Source organism: Chamaea fasciata, unplaced genomic scaffold, assembly GCF_029207755.1.
Source record: "Chamaea fasciata isolate MVZ Bird 193981 ecotype frontalis unplaced genomic scaffold, bChaFas1.0.hap1 SCAF_8, whole genome shotgun sequence".
NCBI lineage: Eukaryota > Metazoa > Chordata > Aves > Passeriformes > Sylviidae > Chamaea > Chamaea fasciata.
Genome location: NW_027094093.1, coordinates 14,997,281 through 15,022,083, shown reverse-complemented (window position 1 = coordinate 15,022,083; position 24,803 = coordinate 14,997,281). Strand labels below are relative to the sequence as shown.

Below are 24,803 nucleotides of genomic sequence, written 5' to 3'. Positions count from 1 at the left end.
GTAACTTCTACTTGCTTCTAGTAAGCAAAATATAGGAAAGAGCTAGGTTCACTCTTTTGTCACTGAAATCTGACTAATGCCCAGCAAATGAAAAGTTGCCTTACAGAGTTATCATTTATTAACCTCAATGAAAGCTCAAATTACTGTTTTAAAATGAAATAAAAATATGATAACAGAGGCAGTATTTGTAAAGGCAGTATCTGATTATTGAACAATGCTTTCAGCAAGGAGTCACTCAGATTACACTGTCGTAGCTACTTTGCCTTATAGGTACAGGAATTATAATAGCCTATTGCAAAGATTATATTAAAAATTTTAGAAACAAATTTCACGGTTTGTATGTGTTTATTCTGATCAGTAATGGGGTTTTGCCTTTTTGTACGTACAATTGTTCAGACAATGGGATAAAATAGCCCATTGCAAATACAACGCAGCCCCACAGGGTGGCAATAGTGCACAGCTGTTTGTTACCTCCCAACTTCAAATAACCGAGATAACTGAGAATTACATCATTATGACTATTTTGTTAGCTTATGTTAGTTCAATAACAAAGCCGTGTATTTATACCTGGGGGTCCCAAATGCAGGACTTTCAGATTTTGTCGCTTCCTCTATAAGAGGCATAACAATTTTCTCCATTGAATCAGTAAGAAGAGAAAATGTTGGTTCTACTATGAAATCAATGAATCCTAAAGAAGAAAAAGAGAGAAAATCAGGTTTTACATTTCCACAAGTCTCAAATCCAAAAATTAATACTTGATTTTTTTAACTGTAGTCCCAATTCAATATACTACATACCGCCAGTATAGTCTTGAAGAAAGCACAATTGAAAGAAAAGCACACCTGAAGATGTATAAATATAAGTAGATATTAATAATTAAAGCTTTTCATTCCTTTTCCTTGTAAATTTTATGCACTGCAGAACACACCTACCATTTGAAATGAGTATTAATTATTGAATAGAAGGGAAGTTACTGTTGAGCCAGAGTGCTACAAGTCATGCTGTCTCTTTTACCATTCGGAACTTCTTGCCAAGGAGTTAATATTTCAAATTGCTGTTTATTATTCTGTGGAGGTAAAGTGTTATTTCACAGTGTGTAGGAGGGTTCTGTCAAATCAGTGAAGAGAACAAGTAATATCCTTAGGAGACAGCATTCATCCCACAGTTCTGAGATGTCAGCTCTGAACAATGTCTTTTACATTCTAAAGTGCTCATCACAGTATGGAATGACACAGTGAGAGAATGAAGCATTATTCTCTACTGAGCACTTAACAGAAAAAAATATGTTAAAACATGAGCTAGCAATGGATTTCCAGATGTCTTCATGCTCTAACCATGCAACACAGCGTGAAGGTGAGCAACAGGGATTCAGTCTAGGATTCAGGTTCTCCTCCACAGTAGATATGATGCTCAAGCGTATTGGCTTCAAACTCCCAGCAAAATGGAATAAAGGATATGTAAAGTGACAGAATGCAGTGGTCCTTGGCAACCTAGAGAGGCTTGACCCTCTGTAGTTTGGCCCCGAGACACTGACAGGCTTACTTGCAGTCCAGAGAGCTGATTGATTGATTAGCTTTAAGTTACAATGCATCTACAAACTGGTACTTTCAGATTATAATAGAGACAGACCTGCGAGTTCTTGAGCAAGAGATAAAGCAGTTTGAGGACATGATCTGCCAGACTCTAAAGTATGTACAGTAGAAGCTGGGCTCATGTCCAGTACCTTGGTTAATCCCTCTCCTACCCCTCCCTCACATATGGTGAAATTACATCATGTTCTTTTGAGACCAGCACCATCCCGCCGTAAAAGCAAATGAGTTTGATGAACAGATAGGTGCAAAGAAACACCTTCCATATAATGGAATTTGAACATTTAAAATTCAAAATGGGTAAATTAAAAGTCCTTGTGAATTTACATGCTCCTACACAGACAAAAACAAAAAAACCCACCATTTGTCATTACCTATTTGAGACTGAGCTACCAAAGTGGACTTGCGGTCACAAAGCGGGGAAAATTGAAGACCTAAAGCAGCCTCCTTGTCTCCCTGTAAACAACAATGTTTCATATTATAAGCATATATTTGATAGAGGGACAGAGAGACAAAGGAATCTGAATATTCTTAGTATTTATTCAACAGATCATTAATTTATATTCCTAAATAAAAACAAGTCAGAGACAAATCTTCAAATTTTGATTAAGAGTCTAAATTCTGACCTACTTTTGGCAACTTTTATGTAAAGAAACTTACTGCAATCAAGTTCTCCTCAACAGCAAGGCATCTGCCAACGAGATTTAAAATATATGAAGTCCTTGTATTCACAGTTTAGTTCTGCTGATCCCAGATGTAATGGGACTAGAGATACTTAGACATGTTTGTAATAGTATGCCAAATGCTGAGTGTTTCCTTCTATTACATTGGTTCATCCAGCATGTAAAAATCTTTCAATGGACTTACACTCAGGTCAAGTGTATGAACTGACTTGAACTTATTCTCACTAGTAGGCATGTCTCTCTGCCGCTGAAGCCACAAAAAACACCAATGCAATTTCATTACAAGGACGATTTGTACAACCTAGTTCTGAAACTTTTTCATCACTTAGCAGATTAGAAGAGCCTTTTTGTTGCATAAACAGGAGAGGGCGTATCATATAGGAGGGTGTATCTCCATTTTCAGCATGGTAGACCAACTGGTTTGCAAAACTTCAAAAAGAAAGTGTCGTGACACAAAAAAATACCCTGAAGAGACATCTTTCAAAGGAGGTTACAATTTGTGTTGCTGCTGCCCTGGCTGCCAGAAGCACTGACGTTATAAATATAGGAAAACCTAGTCTTGCAAGTCAAATAAACCCTATATATTTGCCATGGAGAGTGCTGTTAGATGATCATTCAGTGGGGAGTACTACATGAACTTACCATTCTCCCAAGGAAAACTGGGAAAACAGAAACTGATGGATGAAGGGGGCAGTATCAATCTTCCTTAGTCTTTTTATCATGTATCATTGAAGTATATTTGGGAAAGGTTGAGAACCATAAAAGCAGTAAAACCAATCCAGCCACAGGAACAGATGCAGCGCGCAGATTGCATTGCATGTGAAAGTGGAAAGCTTTATCACTAAGGCCATTACATTTTATATTCAATTGTTAATAATTTGACCTCAGAGTGTGGAAGAACACATGAATACTTGCTACTAGAAGCAGTGGAAGTGGTATCTCCATGTAAATACAGGGTCCAAACTGTAACATCATATAAACTGGGGTAGTTCTAACTATTTCAGCCTGGTTGAATACAGGAGTTCTAAAGTAATATTAATTTTGCAACTTTCTCATCTAAAGTTATTAAAAAAGAGAAAATTCCACACTAATAAAGGATGAGTTTGCATTTTTTTTTGTTTTCAAGTAGCTCTTTACTCAAATTATGAATTACTTTGCAATCAACATAATATTAATTAGTACTTAAGTGTCATTTAAATCTAAGACTATGTAAATTATAATAATTTACAGCACTGGTATTTAAACCAGTCATTAGAATTTATTGAGATTTAAAAACAAGATACAAAACAAACAGTAAAAAAAAATGCTTTTCCAGGCCCTGGACTCACTTTTAACTCTCTTTTAGTGTCTCTCGATCTGTTCAGACTGAGAGTAGAGTGCTATAGGCACTGTGGTACTTCTTTGAGTTACGTGAACTATTTAATTCTTTACTTTTAAGCATTTAAGATGGGTGGCTGTACTTCTATTTTAAAAAAGTAACTCAGATTTTCCTCAGTGTTGAAATATACTTCCTATAGCTGTTGCTTTTAAACTTAAAGTGTTGTTGGGCTTTTTTCCCTGAAGTTAACACTGGCACATATTTTAACCATTAGCTGTAGTGAAAGTTTTTGTCAAGGTGAATGTTCATTTTTTTTGTTGGTGCTCGCTACTTTGAAAGTTGTCTGTGAAAGCATTGAATTTGCATCAGCTGTTACAGAATCTACTGCTTTCCCCCATAAGGCACAGAAGTAGTTTAAAGAAAAGAAGAGAAGGAATTAAGGGGGTTTATATACTTTTGAACTATTTCATCTTAGCTGGAACAGATTTGGAAATCCCAGAGATTTCTATCACACAGGCTGAGATCAACAGACCAGAGGATGCACAACAAGACAGTGCATCTAGGAAGTAGGAGACCTACTGTGTCTGCACTGCTCAGTGCATTTATATATGTGCTGATACTGCATCACACTTTAAAAGTGCTGGAACTACTCCACACACACTGTCCTTAGCAGTACATGGAAAGAATTCTGTTTCTCATACACTCCCCTGCAGCCTGGAAGACTTCCATGTTTTATACTGCTGAGTTGCATACACATATACATTTTTACTTGTTCTATTATTAAATGCCTTCTCGAGCTTTTGAGCAGCTTCTTTGGGATCCAGTTACTTCTTCTAATGAATGGATAAAGGAATAACTAAAACATAAGCTGGTCCTACCATTCAGTGACCAGTGTGGTACTGTTTACTGCTAATGCTACCTCCACTTGGCTGGACACATTGTCTCACTCTCCCATGGGCCCTGTCTAGTCTGTCTCTCTGTGTCTAAAATGTTCTTACAGCTGTCATTTTATGACCTTTTTCTTAGGCAATCTGCTCCTCCCTTTTGCTCTCAAGTTCAAAATCCTCAAAATTTCCCTTGACAGAAGCAGACACAGACTCATGACTGCTCATTATTTCCACAAAACTCGGTCCATTTATTATTTATATTAAGGCACCAGCTCTCCAGTCTGCAAAGCCCAGAGTCAAGGGCCCTGCTGCTCCCTACTGAGAATTCGTACGGAGAATCTCCAGAACCTGAGCAGGAGCCTTATAGGACGGATGGGTCTAACAATCTCACAGTTTAACATACTTTCTTATTTATTCTCTGGTCCCTTTTTCCTGTGTGACCCTTCTGATTTGAAAATGTCAACATACAGCAAGCAAAATTAAGACAATCAAGCTCAGCAAGACACACTGTTCCCTGGTCTGTAATAACCCTTTTTAAAATCTGTGCATAACTGCAGAAATTGTCATACCTAAACTGGACTTCGATTATCAATTGTACATCCGTAACTGTTATGCTGGCAATGTGCATGGCTGCAAATATTGATTACAGAGAAAGTATTTTCCCTCTGGAGAAATGGTTTTTGTTTTGCCTGCTAAGGTGAGTCCAAAAATGACAGCAGTAACACCAACATCTACGGGTTTTCTCTTGGAATTCAGTACCTCACAGAAATGAAAAGGCTTTCACAATGGTGTGTCTTTGGTTTTGGTTTAGGGTCGCAGCATTAACAGGATGGTACCGTCTAACCTCTGGCTTTGGATCAGGCTGTTATGGAAGCAATACCTTCAGATCTATGTGGCATGTGCATGGCAAATACAAGCAAGGAAAAGAAATAGAAGGGCTTTCTGAAATGTGAAATGGAAACAACTTTTTGCCTTCTTTGCTTTGAACATGAATTCTTCCCATTTTCTCTCATTCTACCATTCTGGTGCTTCTTTATAATTCAAAACATATATAAATCTCTGTCTACAGAATGAAAACAGCTTGACAAGTTATATTATAATTGAAAGAATAAAAAAACCACACTACAACACTCAGAATACCGATATCAGCTGAAATTGATAGAGAGCTATAACCACCTTGTCTTATTCACACACATAAAAGTTGAATTAATGTCAGTGGTATGTATGAAGAATAAAGAATATATACTACTGACTATGCTTGTCAATCACAACCAACAGCAATCTTGCTGGTAGACTTAAGAAAATATTCAATCGTGTAACAATTGCTTCTTGAACTAGATTTATTAAAGGATTTTAAAAATGGCACCTGTCGAAAAAATTCTTCCATCAGGGCCATGGTCCACCGGTAGTGCAGTTCCCAGGATTTTGCTGGATGGCTTATGTCTGCTGCATGTAGAATCAAAGACATGGCTTTGGCTTTGTCTACCCTGTCAATTCAAGGACATGGCTCCAATTATCTCAAAACAAAAGCAACTATTTAAATTCTTTTCTTGAATATGAGCTCATTGAAAGACTACAGATAATAAACAGAATGGAAAATAACCTACCCCTGTGCCTGCTGTAGAGTGTGTCGCATTGTTTTAATTTGTTGAAAATGACCCGACATATCTGTAGACAAGACCATCTCAATGACCAAGCTACGCAACTCCCTAAGAATAATTAAAAGCAAAATGACTGATTAAAATTCATTTATTCTATGTATGGTACATTTGTTTAAGCAGTATTTGTTAATTTATAACTTTCAAAACAACATCATGGGTTTTATTACGCTTTAAAAAGCATTTAAATAAATTATTAACAACTTGAACATTGTATCCTAAAGGGATTCTGTGAAAGCAATGTACTTCAGAAAATGTAGTCTGCAGTCATTATTTCAGTCACACTGTTTTGTAAATCCTATTTCCTAGTGCATAAACTAATATTACATGCAGTTCTCTCATCCATTATAAGTCATTCCTTATTTTTTCCAGCAGTAGTGTATTCAAAAAACAAGTTGTTCTCTGGGCTTACCACCACACAACAGGATACATTACTGCCCTCATATTAGTGAAGAGTGTCCATAACACTAAACCTAGGAAGAAGGCTGTGGAAACACTCAGAAGAGTGAGAGGAAACACTCAGAAGAGCAAGAGGTATTACACCTGAAATACTATCAACATTACACCAATATAAGTTCATTACGACAAACTACCTTTCATTTCAAAAGTATTGTAATACTCATTGAATTAATCAGAACAAGTTTAGGATTAATAATTTATCCCTGACTTGGTATTATGATCAGAGATGCTGGCTTGTCCATCAGCTTTCTATTAAATCAATATGAAACTAATAAAACACAAATCATGTAAGAAGCTTAATTCTGATTGTGAATAGTAAATTAAATTAATTTTGTCAACAATAATTACTGACTCAGAAAATTCTAACTCCTTGATGTAGAAGGATCCTATACAGGCCATGTAGGAGTCCAGTGGGTCATTATTTATATGCTTTTTAAATTGCCTAGGAGGACAAGTGCTGCTTATATGTATGTGGGGAATTTACCACATTAAACCTTTCACCATGTACCGCATATCTTCACGAGCACACCCCCAATCTTAAGGACATCCAAGTACCAAATACAACAGTAAAATCCTACTTTAGTCATTCTCACTGATCTTTCATACTGTATTCATATGTTTGATTTAAGTACATCAAAATATATGCAGGTTTTTTCAAAGGACTATGCTTTAAAGAGGTAATTTGCAGTTTTCTTTAGGACTGTTAGAATACTTTGTTAGAAAGACTACCAAGACTCCTTTTGATCCAAATTAATTACATATTTAAGCAGATATTTGTCGCTGATTTTTATGTATATATTCCTGATTTGCTTTAATGTAACTGGATAAAGACTCAATGCTCTCACTTCTACTCAATAATGTGCAGCTATAGCAACTTGTGTTTAGATAATGCCTTACCCTTATCTGACCTTATAATAAGATATTAATTATTTTGCATCCCAACTGTTCCTCCCCCACACTGCTTGGAAAGAGTACCCTTCAAGAACAGTTGAATCCATTAAAAAAATAAAAGCAACACAAGCAAAAAACGCAGCTAACACCACATGAGAATTGAGGGCTCTGCATTGTTAACCCTGTTGTTTTTAAGACTGAGATAATTATCACTTCTCCTTTCCATGGGAGATTTTCTCAGGAACTTTCAATGTCTGAACTTATTAGAGCAATCAGAAATAAGTTCAGCCCTACTCACAAGACTCCTCACCCCTACAACACAAGACGCACACGGAGGAGCAAAACAACATTTTCAGTTTATTCGTACTGTCATGGCAGCAGAAAAAAAAATCCCTAATTCTTACCCACAGCACCTGAATAAGGATCAAACAGTATAGCACTGCCCTGTCACACACTCCTCAAGATTTCAGGCCACTAAAAATCTGCTTAACAGCAAAAGGGAGACTCCTGCAGTTGTTAACTGCCTGTGTCCATATCCACCATAATTAGATGAGAGAAAATTGAAACCTGATGGGGAAATGGTAGGTGAAGCTCTGCTGGAGCTACAAATGCTTCCTCTGTTATCATTGCATAGAGGGCTAATCTCGGACTGATCCCATTACCAAATTGCTTCCTAGGGAAAAAAGACTGTCTCAACTTCCACGTCATGGGAGACCTCAGCCGGTCTGACAGGTGACTCCTGGACAGAAATCTCTCCCATCCTCCTTAGGCAGGCCCCAGCTACAATAATACAGGTACCTGCTACCATGGCAAAAAGACACGTAGATGTTGTCATACTATAAAGGGAAGTGGCAACAATATTCACATACAGCACAGGGCAATCTTTCGGGCCCAAAATCAGAAGATTACTGAGTTTGAGTCCAACATCTCCACTTTACTTAAGTAAACTGTCATGTTCTGTGCTGGCATCCCTTCTCAACCCTCCTACAGCCATAAACCCGATGGATAGGATACTGTAAAAAAACATAGATTCAATACTAGCTGAAAAATTGCATGAACAATGCTGTAATAAAAAGACAAGGAGTGGCACATGAATTTCCTGAAAAAGTAGTTATCCAATAGATAGAAACTAGCTTTACCTGGATTTTTCCATGACAAAGACATTTAGTCAGCAGAAAACTAACCAAAAAATGCAGGAACAGACCAAGATGAGTAAAAGCAAGATGGGAACTGAAGACATAAACTTCATCTTCAAGTTACAAGAATCTTCACACAGAAGAATCTCAAGGCACTTTGTGAAAGAATGTTCTTTCTGCATTACATATATTATACATACTCTTTTATTTGTCTTCCTTTTTTTTTTTTTTTCTTATAATCAGGCAATATCTCACTGATGATTGGGATTGTTTAAGACATTAATACTGCCCCACCAGCTACAATGATATTACTCATGGAGTGCTGGAACTCTGGTAAATCAAAGGAGAAAGGAGGACAAATGACGATCCCTCTTTAGATATTTAAGGGCACTAAATGAAAGAAACAAAACAATATCAAAGACCAGAACATATTTTCAGAGTCAAGAAAAGACTGAAAATTTGCTATGAATGTCACATGCATTACCCACAAAGGACATCATCCTCAGAATGCTGGCAGTGTTCCCCAGCTCTGACCAGAAGCCTAAGTTTTAAACTTAATTGAAGCTGGCAGTTTATTAGCACATTTATCTTCTTAAAGTTAACGTGCAGAAGAGAAAATGGAATACTATAAAGTAATTTCAGTAATTTTGCTTCATCTTGCTAGAATAATTAGCAGAACCTCAGTTTAAATAGTCAGCAGTGTTAAATTTTTGAAAAATGAAATTGCTGCAACTAAAGAAAATAGATATGACAGAAGTAAAGAAATTAATCAGTGCCAGGAAGTACATTAAAAAATTGAACAGATTATCATTTCAATTTACTGCCAACTTGATTCAGTGCAACCTTCAAAACTGTTAGTTTAACAGCATGAATTTCAGTATAGATCCAAGAAGCTCACTCAAGTAATAATAAGAAAATTGAAGAGTCTCTGTTAAGTGGCTACCAGATCCATCATTGCACCAATGAAATGACAGGGTAACAGGAATTTCTAGATATTAGAAATGAATACCAGGAAACTGTCATTTCCATGACTGACCCTCTAAATTGAAGTATCACACTGCAACAGGTTGTGCAGGTTGGCACAGACCAGCACTTTGGAATTTACTGCTTGCCTCAAAGCACAGACTGTAATTGCTGAGCTGTGACAAAACACAGAACTGAATGTCCTTGGTTAGCTTCTTGAGCTTATTACTCAACTCATACATTTCTTCGACATTTTAGTGAATATGCCCAAAAAGAGATAATAAATTCTACTTTCCCCTGGTTGCCAAATCTCACCAGCTTCAAACTGGCTGTATTTAATAGAATCTGTGTAGCCACTCTATACAAACAAAACTTGCAAAACTAAAGTAAGGCCATCTAGGAAAACATAATCAGGTTACAGTAAGAAGAGATTGAAAAGGAAGTGTAAACAGAGCCAGTGTGTGATTGACCAAGTTCCAAAAGAATCTGGTAGTTTATCACAGGTTCAAAAACCACAGAGAAATTAAATGCAACAAAAGTTAGAGAAAATGGTCCACAACTGAACTGGACAAAGAACCATGGGAAGAGCTGCCCAAACAATCTATGCAGAGAAGAGTGTGCTTCAGAAATGTGAACAGAGCCTATCACATTCCCCCCTTTCTTTTGTTTGCAGTCCACCAGAGCAGTATATATGAACATCACAACCTGGAAATCACAGGTTCCTCTTTCCATTCACAAATATTTGGGTTTCATCCTATTACTCTTTTTCTCAATGACATAACAAAAGGGAATGACTGGGACAAACTGTACTGGCAGAAAGCTGGCAGCCTGATTTCTATCAGCTGGAGCCACTGTACGTTGCTGCAGGGATCCCCAGACTATTTATGGTGGTCTCCAGTGATGGAGAAGCCAGGACGCGGGAGGAGCATAAGTGTTTTCAAGTCATCCTTGGAACTCTCCTGGACTGAAATTTAGCTGAAGAATTTCAGCCCCTCTCTACTCAGAAGCATCCTCTGGTAGGATGCAATATGAAATAACACTACTTTGAAAAAACATACTCAAGGGAACATGTCTGAAGATTTGAAACTAATCTTCCCACTAAAATTATGGTTTTAAAGACAGAACATGAGTTTCTGGTGGCTGTGTACTGGCACAATAATCTTCTCCATACTCAATAGTTAGGACAAGCAAAAATAGAGACCTATCATCCCCAAAACTATCAGGCCCAAAATAGTTTCAAGAGGAGCAAGGCTGGCTCTTGTTGGCATTGAAAATCTAGGTGTGTAGATAGATATCAATGAAGTTTACAATTTACTTCTGGAGAAATTTCTCCAGAACTAAATGTGCAACACAAACCTTCTGATAACTAAATCTAAATAAGTACCCTCTGAGAAGAATTCCTTTAAAAGAAGTAAAAATTGTATGCTTCCTCTCTCATTTTGCATTAAATTTTAAAAAATTATAAGTGTTTTTTTAATATATTTTTAAAACAGGTACAGAATAATAATTAATTGAAACCCAGAAGGGACAGCAGACTTACATTCAGTACATGCTTTCTTTGGAGGTTTTCTCATCATGTAAATAAGTAAAATCATGTAAATCTACCATGTAAAACAGTCCAACTGTAAATATACACCTCAGAAAAATTTGATCTGGTGTTCACATATTCCTTCACAAATGTATAATTTTGTGAAAATACAAATAATGCATAGTTTAGCTTTGTTATTCATGGTAGCACCATTCACAGTGGGAGACCTTCCCCTAGAAGAATGTAGTTCTCCAAACTTCACAGTCCACCCGTCTGCAAGGGTTTTTTAGGGCCACTGAATAATATCTATGTTTACAGAAACACACAGAAGACTCATATATTAAATACAATATGTATCCATCAATGATATACAAAGATAACACTTCATTTTCAGTAGTGGAAAGAGTTTTAATCTAGCACTTGAATTTTAGCCTTATGGGTCTTATTATTTGTGATACACCAATTTTGATAATAATTCTTTCAGCTGGCCAAATTTTCTTCAGGAATTACACTAAAATTAAGAAGAAAAAGAAATTTCTGGAGCACTTCTGGGCCTTTATTATTATTGGACTGTCTTCACGATTCATTTTTTAATGCTTAAAAATGACTAAGCTGAAATCCCAGGAGCAGTAGTGCCCAAGCTGGCAGCAGAGTGTGACTCTGCACTGTGACTTCAACCCACTGGTTACGTTGGACAAAGACAACCCAGTTCAGGCAGCACTGTGGTTTTCCTAAAGAGCTACCTCACCTGAGATTCCGTCCACACACCCCAGCACTGCACCTCCCAAATGCACTTGGAAAATTACACAGAGTCTCCCAAACAGCCTCTCTTAACACCACAGCAGCCTTCCCTGGGCTCTAAATATCCATTTCTCTTTCCACTGTCAACTTCCTGTAATTTGAACTCTTAAAATAGACTCCACAGAGAAGGTCTGGTGGTTTTCATTATTTTTAAACACTGGAAGTATTTCTGAACGTTGCAGCAAGACTTACCTCCAGTCATCTTTGTTTAGATTAGCCAGGATGTTCATCTCTTCTTCCTGCATGAGTCTATAAGCAGCACTAACATGATGATTTTCGAGAACAGAGCGATCGTTGTACAATATAGCAACATCTGACCTAGCACGGGGAAAAAGAGGCAGATTTTGTAATAGTGTTCTGATGATGGCACTGGGAAAGGTAGGACTGTGCATTCTCTGTGAGAAATATTGACTATATTGGGATAGATATAGATATATCAAATTATGTTTATTTGTTCCTACTGTATCAAATACCAATAAATTTTCCATCTTAAATGCATTAAAAATTATCATTATACCATTGTATACACTGTTTCTGAGAAAGTCATATTTTAAAATGGGTGATGTTTTATCGATATGACCTAAATGGCAAAAAGTGGTGAGATCTTTGTGTTTCTTTTCTGTAGATAGGATAGCAAAGCATCAGAAGTGCTCTAATTAGGTTACAAGAGTACACTTACACGATACAACCATTTAAAATGCAATGTGTTCACCAGCAGCAGGGCTCCAGACATAGCATGGGTATTAAGAAGTTACCCCCCCCTGCTCTGAGAGATGTGCTTTGGCCCATGGTACTCATTATCAGAAGATTCTGTAAATAATAAAGTATTAAAACGTTTCCATTTCATATGTTTTCAACAGCCACCATCTTTTCTCAGAAAAGCAGAGAAACCTTGCACCTCATTACAGTGGGATGGTAGAGATGCTAAGCTGCAATTTGGAAGCACTCAAGTGCTTCCAAAAGACAGACTCCTACCATGATGTTAGCACACTTAACAGTATCCTTTCTTTCTTAATCAAAGACTAATGTACAATTCCAGAATTACACCGAGACATTCACAAATTTTGTTGTGGTGTGTGGATTTACCATGCTTAGCTTCAAACACCATTAATTCTTGGGGAATTTGTTCCCCGAAGACATGATCTGACCTGCTAGACAATCTCAGGAGTCACCTCTCTGCTACAATTCTGTTCTGATAAAACTATTCCTGAATATTCCAATTTGGTCCAGTGACAATTCTATACTAGAAGAAAGGTGTTTTGATTTAGCAGTGCTGCTTACTCTGACATAAATAAGCTAAATTCAACCTCTTGTTCTGTTGAGCAACAGTATATAGTGTCATGCATGGTACCAAGGAATCTAAATAATTAAAATAGAACTGGAAACATTATTTAGAGGGAACAAACCATAGACAGCCTAAATAATCAATACGTTTACATCCATAATCTAACTAAAATCATGGGGAAATCTGTGTTATGCCAATCACATATGTTTATGAAGCACACTTTGATCAACATAGCTACTTTCGACTAGGTTTAAGCAGTGCTAAGATTTGCTACGATTTTGGCAGCCATTCCATCAGTTTTCCTCAGGCAAAAGACACTTGCAATCACAGTCAGGGATGCCACATCAGGGACAAATTACACAAGGAGAGAAGAATAAGCTATATCACATAACAAATACCTGCTTGCAAGTATGCCTGAGTAAAATTTAAAGGCTATCAGCTTAATTAGTTTTCCACTCCTGCAGTACTTCACAGCAAAATATTAAGGACAAAAATAGAAAACTAATATAAACTTGGAACTACGAACTGAAGTTTATTTTTAGCCAGACTATGCTGAGGGAGAAAATAATTGTGTCTCTATTTCAGCTGCAAATCTAGCATTTTTCATTATTGAAATCCACATTTTGGAGAAAAACTATGTCATAGATTTAATTTAAATGTAGTAATTGGGCAATTGATCCATATACATTAGTGTGAGGATGCTTGCTTTCAAAGTAATAATATTTCTAGTACTGAGCTGTTTTGTTAGAATATGCCAGTGCTATGCTGGTTACGTTTTTTAAAGAGCTGCTAGAGCAAACTTCTCAACTAAGGATACTAGAAACAATCTATAGCTTAGTGTAAGAGAAAAATAAGGTGCTTTGTGCTAGGTAAAGTATCAGATTTTCACTCAGTAACGGATTGGTCAGGGATTTTCCTTTGATAAGATAAAAATATTTTAAGCAGCTAGAACGACGTGCGGCACCTGCAGGAGAACACAGCTAGCCTAACTTTCAAACTGGATTCCTTCCTAGAATTCTTTTTCATATCTACAGCAGTTGCTTTCAAAACATGCTAGGAGACGACTCATGGTAGGTATTTCTAAAGCTGTACTTGAAAGTTTCTCCCTCTGCACCAGGGCCCTCTAAGGTTAATACACAAAGTGAAGCAAAATGTAAGCACGTTGCTGTAAGTGACGAGGCATTTTTATGGGGATACAGTAGAAGTTGGTTTTGAGTCAGTACTATCAGAATTTAAGTGAGCAAATAGAGGGGTGAGGGGGTTTCAAGTCCATGTTCTGCATATTCTGAACCTTTTCAAACTTTCTCTTGGCATATCATCTCCAAAATGGAATTCTTGCAGGCATTATGGAGCTATCTTATTACTTTTCCACAGTTTTTGATCATGTGACTGATTAACTGGACAGAAGTCGAGGAAGCAAGTTGTAAAACCAGGACTGACCTGGCTACTTCCTGGCTTTATTAGTAAGAATTATGAAACAGTTCAGCAATGAACTGAATGATCTGCAAACTCCAGATATGACTCTTAGGAGACAATATCACTTACCTTGTCTGAATATGAAAATTGTTTGTGGTCCCAGTATGTTCATAGTCATGGACGGCAGCTGCAAAGATCATTGCTAAAATTTCCAGTTCTGTGAGCCAGTGCTGGTAAATGAAAAACAAACCATAGTCACATTTTTGATAATAGCCTAACTCAGATTAAACTCTACAGTACTGAAAATGTGCATTACCTTCAACCCAAATAAACTTTCCTCTTATCTTACTCCAGATAACTATATATCCAAAACACTTCAGTGCTATACGATAAAATAAGTCCTTGTATTTATGATTTCTCTGAGACCAAGTTAACATCCTTATGGTCACTAGAAAAGTAAATACTGGCAGCCAAAAATACAAGAAGTTATCAAAAGAATGACACAGTTCACTTCGCAACTGCTTTGAGTATCTAATATCTTAGCCCACACATGGCACTTGCCAAATTACAGTTTATTAATCTAAAAAACCTTATATGAAGTTTAGGTTATAATTTGTCTTTTAGTAAATTCCATTTACAGTTAATTATAAATTGAAGGTACAAAATTAGCATTATCTATATTTTACCAGTGTACATAGCACTAAAATTAGGCCCATGGGAGATTTTTCTGTTCTAAATTTTATCATACTTTGTACTGATGCAAAAAAAAAAAAAAGTGCATAAGGCTTGTATATAGTTACACAGAACAAAAGGTAATGTAGGTCATGTATACAAAATAATACAGACTCTGGAGTTTTGAGCCCTTTCATGACTCTTGCTAAATGAGGCTGTTCTGTATTGCTCAGTTTGTAAAATAACTTCTGTTATCTTCTTTCAAGTTCTATTTCTTGAATGACAAAAAGTCCTTGAGGAGAAAATTTACTCTAAAGATGGGGGCAGAAAAATCATATGATAATTAACCCCCACAGTCATAGGACTGATTAAGTCAAATGCTACTCAAGCATTTCCACACATATTTCAGATGGTTTTGGTGTACAAGTAAGCTTCTGTACTAAAGGATCAAAGAATGATCTCAACTTCATGCACCTGAATATGCACACACATGTGTATCAATGGATACGGAATGTATAAGCTGTCAGATGTAGTAAAAGTTGCCAACGGTAGCTCTTCCTTCAAAGAAGAAGAAAGGAAAGAGTCAAGATTCATTAGCAATGTGAGAATAATTATAGAGGTCATGCAGTGACAAAATAGGTCTGCTGAGGAACAAGTACTGGCTGTTTGTGGAGGATAGGTTTAGAAAGGTCACAGACAGAGGAATGAGAATGTACTGTAAGCAGTTCTAAAAATGGAAACGACGACCTTCATCACATTGTGTGTCACAAGAAACCACGCCATGACCAGTCCTGGCTCTCACAATGTTTTTAACATAGAAACATAGAACATTCTATTGAATAGAATAGAAACACAGAAAGTGTAATGAAAGCTAAACATAAACTTTGTTTTAAGACGCCTTTTCAAAGGTCAGCTTTGGTAGCAAATAAAATAGTTTCTAGACAATGCATTCATAAGCAGAAGAAAATTCCTCACAGATAGTATCTATGGGCTACACAGAGACTTCATACATTCATAGAGAAGAGCAAGTACTCTACACACAGTAGTATATGCAAAATTGAGATCAGTAATCAAGTCAGAGAACCAGAGAACTATTTTAGCTAAAGGATTTCTTAGTAGAAAAAAGCACTCACAGAGACAGTTAATAAGTGTGTTTCTGAAAGGGAGAGGGAAAAAATGAGTATCTGGGGGTCTGCAAGACTGAGAAGAGCTGAAACCTGCTTCCTTCCTAAAAGATACTGTCTTGTGGGTGTCATAACTAATATAAATTATGTCTTCTATGGAAGTATTATGTATTGCTTATATGTAAAGACACATTTCAACTTAGGAGTTCTGTTTGAAACTTTTTTTTTTTAATACAATGATGGATTAAAAACTGAGTAAGAAATGGAGTCTCACAATGCACTTATTGGCAGTAAAGACATTTTTTTCCTTTACTTTCAGCAATACAAGTACGTGGGAGGAGAAAAGGGATGGTGGGAAGATGATCGATGACTCAAAAGTTCTTCACAAGATGTATTCCCTGGGACTTGGATTCTTAAACCTTTATAAAGATGAAAACTTCATAAATGCAAGCTTGAGTTATACATTTCAGTTGCATCATCTGGGATTTAATCTCTCGGGAAGGTTAATAGACTGTCTGCCATCTGTGATATCTAACGTTCTAACTCATTGATCTGAGGTGGCTGGATCTTCTTTCTTAAGACAGACAACAACTTTTGAAAAATATAATGATTATTTTATTTCTTTAACAGCAGCTCTGAATATGTCTTATCCTTCACCAGAATCTCTCTAGGAGCCTGTGGAGAAGCATAAATTCTGATTAGCCAATTTTTTTTGGCAAATGTGGAAACACTGCTGTTTTCCAGCTTCCTCTAAAAGGTAGAAACATATGATCTCAACAACAGGAATTATGCAAAAGATTTCCTAAACCCCAGCCTTTGGAAACATTTGCTTCAGTATGTGTTTCAGAAATAAACAAGGAAGACAGAAACTCTGCAAGATGTGGAGTCAGTATCAGGTCCTTAACAGACAATGAAAGCACAAAAACCTCAGACTGTAAAACAATATGCAAAAAAAAAAAAAAAAAAAAAGGAAAACAAAAAAAAGGAAAACAAAAACCCCACAGGAATCTGATCTAGAATCGCATCAGACTTACTCTAATCCATGTATTAGAAATACAGCAGAGTTTAAAAAAAGCATTATAATGGACATGCTCTGAAAACTGTTGGCTTGAGAAGTAAACTCCAAATTGTTATTGAGTAGGGTACTGGAGGGTTAAGCAGGCAACAGGAAAAAAAAAAAATCCAGCAAGTTAAATAGAACATTTTCATGATACTGATGCTTTCTCAAATTGCAAGTGACATTTGGGAGAGAAATACTTTGCAAGCTGCAGAATCACTAGGCCCTCTTTCAAACACTGATTTCCATAAATGTTCCTTCTGCCTGGCAAGTACATCTGTTTGAAGGCACTCTTGACTAAGTGGTGTCCTAGTTAGATTTCTTTCCAAGAACTTTCCAGTATCATAGCACCATAGAATCATAGAATGGTTAGGGTTAGAAGGGACCTTAAAAATCATCTACTTCCCATCCTTCCTGCCACAGGCAGGGAAATACCACAATTCAATATCATAATTTGGCAATTAAAATGTGAATTAAACCTGGACTAATTTTATAGAAATATTTTGTAGCCGTGTTGCAACATTAATGAGATTTTGCAGCAGTAAAGTCTAAACTTGTTTGAAAATAGTTGTTCAAATCACATTTGTTAGAAGGTTAAGATGCTAATACTGTAACACTTGTGCTGGAAAGGCCTTTCTCGCACTCATGTGCATGCAGTGAAATAGCAGATATTCAAATAAGAAGCAGATTCCTTTATTCAGTGTTCAGAGATACATAAAGTGTCTTTCAAAGTAAATCAACAGCTAAATGTCCCAAATTTACTAGGAAAGCTGTGGAAGTTGGAACTTTGTCCTGGCAACACAAGAAAAATCTGAATGTTATTGGGTTTTTTGAAGGGCAGAGAGGCCCAGATACAATGGGCCAGAGGGACATTTATAATAAAACAAAAGGATTTTCCTCCTGGTAAGTTCCTGATCCAGGTGCATACCTGCAACAAAGATATGGCTCACTTAACTCTTGCAGTTAATCTAATATCTTCAAGAATTTTATTTTACTAAAATATTATTTTGATAGATGAATATTGAATACAACAACTTTGCTTTGAACTCCTTTTGGCAAGAGCTGTCTAGCCTCTGCTTCAGTCTGATATGGAAGTACTTTATCAAGAAAACTTCTCAATCTGAAAAGGAATCTTGACTGGTGAAGACTCCAGACTTCACTTAAGAAGTAGTATTAGAGTTAAAATATAGCTTTAAACACTTACAAGCAAAACACTTCCTTTAAGCAGAAGAATAAAAACATGCAATGCCTGGGGACCTTTCCTTGCCCACCCTGAAGCCAAGGGCATTTTAAGTGAGAAAAGTCTTAACGTAAGTGATTGACTGTCATTTAAGGTGTATATATAGGAGCAAAACCATCCAGAGTCAGCTCTAAATTTTTCCTTTCCAAAGTCTTCTGGAACTGTTTCACAGCTCTGCAAACAGAAATCAAACACTGTTTCTTCCCAGCTGTTTCGTTTGTTGTTTGGTTTTTTGTTTGTTGGCCTTTTTTAAACAACTGTATTCACAGTGAAGACAAATTATCAAAAAGCTATTGGCAGCAATGTCCATTTTCTTCCAGTCAGTACTTACTTTTCCCTAGCAACCTGATTGTGAGGAGAATTCTACTGCTGGTATTAAATTTTAGATAAGTGTTTAGAAATAAAAATGCTTGTACAGATTCATTTCAGTTCCCAAATAAATAATTAAAGATGTTGTTATGTTTCAAGGCAAATGCAATAGCCTGCCAAATAGGCACATAGAGTATGCAAGAGCAGTGCTGAAGGTTAAAAACTGAAAGAAAAAGCAGTTTCAGAGTTTAAGGCCAGGCTGGATGGGGCCTTGGGCAGCCTGGTCTAGAGGAAGGGGTCCTCGCCTATGGTGGGGTGGTTGGAACTGAGTTGTCTTTAAGGTCCCTTCCAACCCAAGCCATACCACGATGATATAATTCTAAGCCTGCACTGATTCAGTATATCTTTCAACAGCCAGGACCTCTGTAGTTACTAAAGCTTCCTTGCCTGATCACACCTCCCATGCTCTGATGTGAAAGTAAAAAAATTCTCACCTGCCCACTCCTGCAAATCTATCTCATTAAACATGATCTAAAATACCTAAATCCAGGCAATGAAAAGCAGAAAGGATTTAAGGATGATTTTTTTTCCTCCTCTTTCCCTCTGCATTGAGAGAAGTTCAGCCTGGAAGAAGTTCAAATAACATAAAGTTCACAACCTGAACAGCAGTTCTTGAATCTCTCTCTGCAAAATTTTCAACTGAGCTTTTTCCTTCAGAAAAGAAACATATACACATTTATTCAAAACAGCAGAGTCTGAGAAAAGAAGTAAATTGAACTTCACAATACTTCTTACCATGATGCCAGTGTGAATCATTATGTAATGCACAGTTTGAGTAACGTCAGCTGCATGGATCAAATTGTGATAGGGATTTTTGTATTTGCTGTAACCAACTTCAAGAGCTTCAGCAAAAGAAATAAGATTGGGAACGGGTATCTACAGACAAGAAAACATTAAAATAATTCATTTTTTCCTGCAACAGCTGCAAAGTCAAGCATGCAATAAATGAATCACAAATAATATACCATGGGATCTAGTGGACAAACAATAAAAGATAAATTTTAAATGTAAAGGTCTGATATCATACATGAACCAGTGAGTTTCCACACAATTTCTGTAGATGTTATATCTCTCTACATACACCATGCACAAGACACTGCAGAGCTATCCACCAAATGGTTTTTAAGGCATATCTGTCTGCACCAGGGATGCATAAGTTGCGTGTGTAATACAGGCATGACAGATTGGAGTCTAACAATAGGATTATCTCCTTTCTTCACCAGTTTTACCTTGCTTGAGACAAGGTTTGCTTTAATGTCATAGTATGACTTTCCTTCCTCCAGGCAATGTGTGAAGGAACACACATTGTACAGGTACTATCTGGTCCCACTGATTTTTGCATTGTGCTGGTTTCAGCAGGGATAGAGTTAATTTCCTTCATAGTATCTGGTATGGGTAAATGTTTTGCATTTGTGCTGTAAACAGAGCTGATAACTCCAGAATGTTTCAGTCCCTGCTGAGCAGTGACTGCAGAGTCAAGGCCTTTTCTGCTCCCCATCCCACCCAGCACTGGGCAGCCTGGGGTGCAGAAGGAGTTGGGAAGGGACACAGGCGGGACGGGCCCTGCTGACCCCGGGGACAACGCCCCAAACGGCCTCATGGGCAGCACCAGGCTGGGGGAGCCTGGCCCGGCACGGCTGCCTGAGCAATGCCTCCCTTTGCAGCCTTTCTTCTTGGGCTTTATTTCTCTCTTAATATTAATTTTCTATATTATTATTATCACCATCATCATTAAACTGTACATAACTCAACCCACAAGTTTTCTCACTTTTACGCCTCCAATTCTCTTTCCCCCGTCCTTCTGAGGAGAGGAGTGAGCAAGTGAGTGGCTATGTGGTGCTTATTTGCTGCCTGGGGATAAACCTCTTCACCCATTTAACGAAATTACATATCCCTTAATAATTTTTTTGTTATTTAAAAACCCTGCAATGTAAACAATGGAACTGAGAATGGGCTCAAGCTCACTCTGGTACATGAAGTACCACGTGTGCTTCATGTCTGTGTTATAATGCTAGCCCTGGTGTGGTTCAAGCAAATAAAGCCTGTTGGGAAAAGCTGTGTTGCCAGCCTAAGATTAAAATATTCAAGAAACTTCAGGGTGAGAGAGCCTCTTCAAAAGGAACACAGAGTTTTTGCAGTAAAGAGATTTTGAAACTGTAAGAAAACTTTCATTTGGTACTATAGGAATAAATTTATCATTTTGATTCATTTTTTTTAATCTCAGCCTTTCAAAGTTGGCTATAAGGACTCCATATTGTATTGCAAAACCCGACAAACACCTTGGAAAACAAATTTTCTTTTTATATATCCCTCCAGGTTGTTTAGAAGAGGAAGGTTCAGCTGAAGCCAGTGCACAGTGGTGATCTGCATCATACCATGATGCAGACCATGAAAAAAGTATTTAGGACTAACTATGGTTTTCTGCCTTTTTAGTAATTTTTGGTCTGTAAAAGTGGGACACTGGTTCAGACCTAGTCTGTATACTAATAATCTATTTATGTAACACAAATAACATGAGAAGGGTTTACATAGCTTTCCAATTTTTTTGGTTGCAGAAAAATTTGCATGTTCTGGGTGAAGTTTCATTTGGTAGAACTATTGGCATTTTACAATATTTCATTTGCCACATTCTTCAAAATTCTACACTGCGTTGTACAATAAAAAACATTTAAATGCTGGTTTTCTTGCATTTTAAATTTGACACATGTATTTTTGCATACATATCTTTATTTGTGGTTTGTTCCTGACCTTGAAACGGCTCAAAAGGTCATATCGGGTTAACAGCTCATACATCATAAATTTCAGACTGTGCTCTCCACTTGCTTCATTAAGGGCAAATACGTCAAAAGACCACTTATCAACATCCTGTAGATGAGGGAAAAGGAAAACAAAAAACAAAAAACCTTTACATTTCCATCCATTTGGCTGGTATTTAAAATGAAGAGGGAGAGTTTGGTGGTTTTATTATCCAACTCTTTCAAATTACTAATGTAGATAACACAGTAATGGCTACTTCAATATTAATGATGAAAACAATTGTGCCAGTTATGAATAAAACACTTGCAACTTGACTGAGGCCACTTTGGATGCTTTGAATCAAAGGTCTTAATCTTCCAAGTTTAACTTTCTCTGTACAAATTGTCTGTAAAATCTTATGGAGCTACTCTGAATACCACCCTTCAAACAGATAATTATACAAAGTCATTAACACTGATGTCATTAAACATAAGGCAATTTGAGAATAATATAATTGTTTGGCTTTCAGGGGAAAAGTTGAGGTACTTCATTCTCAAGAAATACGAGTTTTTAATTGCATTCATGGACATAGGAACTCAGCTTACTATAAAAGAATATCTTTTGGCTGAACTAGAGTAATACCTTAAATTCACAGCAAATACTGTACTTGTTCCATAAGCTTCAGTTTCTTTTGTTAGCTCTAACCCAATACTATTTCTCTTTTCTTTCCTAAAAAGGAAACAAATTCTGCTGTCTGAGACACCGATTACGATACCACTGGGAGTTGATAAAATGTCTCACATTTCCATACGAACTTCTATACAAATTTCATTCTATCGCTCTAACAGATCTAAATGAAATCAGAATTAATCAGAATCATGTGTTATTTTTTAATGTTTAACTATTACTTTCTCTGTTCTGTATGCTTAGCCCGGTAGTACTAACTATGGCTAGGATACGTTCAGTAGAAAAATACTCATTTGACCCTAGAAGTCACTAAACGTAAATGCAAATACATTCAAATTCCACAATGATTAAAATTCTTTCACCTTAAATGTGACTATCACTTCTGCTGGATAAGCCAAACCAACCATGCTTGAAGTTTTTCGATACATCCTAAAAGGACAAATAAAATATTAGGAAACAACGTTTCTTTAAAAACACACTGGAACGATTTATCTTTTTTTAATTTTTCTTTCAGAGAAAGAAATATTATTTATTCATGCTATTGTGAAATAACATGAATCTATTTAAGGGTCTGACCCCAAAGATTTATGTAATCTTTTATGAAGTTATGAGCAAAGTCCCTTTGCAAGTCCACTACTCTTTAATGTTAGAACAGTCTTTGGTACAATTTAGTGTAGAAGTTACAAAGCCATTGAGTTCATTCCCAGAAATTTCCAAGGCTTAGGAGATTTTACAAATTTAGAGGTTTCATCTGGAATCTTGTATAGAAAAATGGAGTGGCTGCAGAAATTGAAGCATAAATTCTGGCTTAAAGATTTGCTTCAGCTCATCTCACCATTTAAAGGATCTTCAAAGGCAGACACTGTGGTTAAATGCAGTACTTGCTGTAAAAAGAAAACAAAGTTCTCACCTTTCTACAAAAATCCCAGCTTGCACAGCATGCACAATGCTTCGGAATTTGGGCTTCTCCTCAGGTCTCCTCTTCACTATTCCCATTTCTCTCGTGAATGTAGAAGCTAACCAGTCCCGCACTTCCAGCGGGACCGCATCCGACTGGATGTCAGAGAGTTCATCTTCAGTGTCCAAAAGTTTCCTACAAAATAATTAATGCAAGGTAACCAAGAAGACCTCGGGCCTAGCAAGAGGAGTACTGGCAGGTGAACAGCTAAAAAGCTTGATTTAAGAGAAGCTGAGGTTGACTGTAGGACCAAGTCAGCACATCACTAAGTGTCCTCTCTGGCAGATGGACTGAGACCAAGGGGAAGCTGTGCACAGCAGATATTGTCTCTTTCTACCACTGGTTATGTTCCAGAAGGTAAAAGACAAGAAAATTCAAGTTATCCAGCTGAAGACAAGAAAAGAGTTTTTTACTTAGTTGTCAGAGCAGTGGTGGATAGAAGTGTAATCAATGAGCTATAAAATCCCAATAAGACCTCGGAAACAGTAAGTGACAGAAATGTCAGCAGGGTTGCTGCTACAACTGAGAACACCATTGGTCTATTTATCTGTCCCTCAAAATGGTACAAGTGTTTTGATACTCACATGCAAAAGTAAATGATGCTACATAGCAATAATGTGGTGAATGCATGTCAATGAATGCCCTATACACATGCTCATCATGCTATTCCAGCACAATAAAAACATTAAAGAGAATTAATCCCTTTATTGATGAGAATTAATTCCTTCCATGTAGAGATCTGTATTCCTATTGAAGGCAGGATAACAATGTCATAGCAGTAAAGATATTATACAAGATTGGATTGCAAGTCAGCTTTCACAATTGTTAGCAGTTCAAAAAGCTAGAAAAGTTATATATAGCTCTTGCAAAACAGAAGAAGTATTAAAAAGAAACCTCACATCAACAAAAGTGAATTAGAGGTCATCAGTTTATTTAGAGGAAACTTGTAACTAAATACTCTCTTTAAACAGACTCAGCACTTCCATTCCACACAAATATAAATCTTTTTCTTGCAGTTATTTGCCCTTATCACTCGGAGTGCTGGGGTTTCCAGGAAACAAATCCCTTATTTAGTCTGATAGCAATTTTCCCTTCATTCAGTTATGCAAGAAACGCCAGAGTTAGGATGACCTGAATATATGCAAAGCATGCCACCCACCCTTTCAAAATATTTTTGTGAAAGTGGAACCAATTGAATTGCAGACATTATTTGACTACGTAGGTCTATATCTCTAGTGTTGCCTTTCTGAAACATGGATGAATAAGGAAAACCTGAGTGTGCTATAGTTCAAATGATTCTCCACATAAATGCAGTGCTATCCGAGGGATTATAGGAAGATGCCTAA

At 36.9% G+C, this 24,803-nt stretch overlaps 1 protein-coding gene across 9 annotated transcripts in view; it reads right to left on the bottom strand.

The window, feature by feature from the left end:
• The window catches only part of PDE1A (phosphodiesterase 1A), a 196,495-nt gene that overhangs the window by 20,862 nt on the left and 150,830 nt on the right, over positions 1 to 24,803 (bottom strand). For 6 of the 9 annotated variants that reach the window (XM_066189806.1, XM_066189803.1, XM_066189805.1 and 3 more), the window contains 11 exons: positions 23,410 to 23,592; positions 22,862 to 22,928; positions 21,825 to 21,941; positions 19,812 to 19,952; positions 14,744 to 14,844; positions 12,106 to 12,231; positions 6,085 to 6,186; positions 5,844 to 5,964; positions 1,964 to 2,045; positions 798 to 842; positions 568 to 688 (listed from right to left, as the gene is read on the bottom strand). In XM_066189806.1, the coding sequence (XP_066045903.1) occupies positions 568 to 688; positions 798 to 842; positions 1,964 to 2,045; positions 5,844 to 5,964; positions 6,085 to 6,186; positions 12,106 to 12,231; positions 14,744 to 14,844; positions 19,812 to 19,952; positions 21,825 to 21,941; positions 22,862 to 22,928; positions 23,410 to 23,495 (1,109 nt within the window). In that variant the 5' untranslated portion in view covers positions 23,496 to 23,592. Of the gene's footprint in view, positions 1 to 567; positions 689 to 797; positions 843 to 870; positions 1,067 to 1,963; positions 2,046 to 5,843; positions 5,965 to 6,084; positions 6,187 to 12,105; positions 12,232 to 14,743; positions 14,845 to 19,811; positions 19,953 to 21,824; positions 21,942 to 22,861; positions 22,929 to 23,409; positions 23,593 to 24,803 lie in introns of those variants that run through there. The other 3 variants (XM_066189808.1, XM_066189804.1, XM_066189807.1) reach the window with 2 other exon arrangements.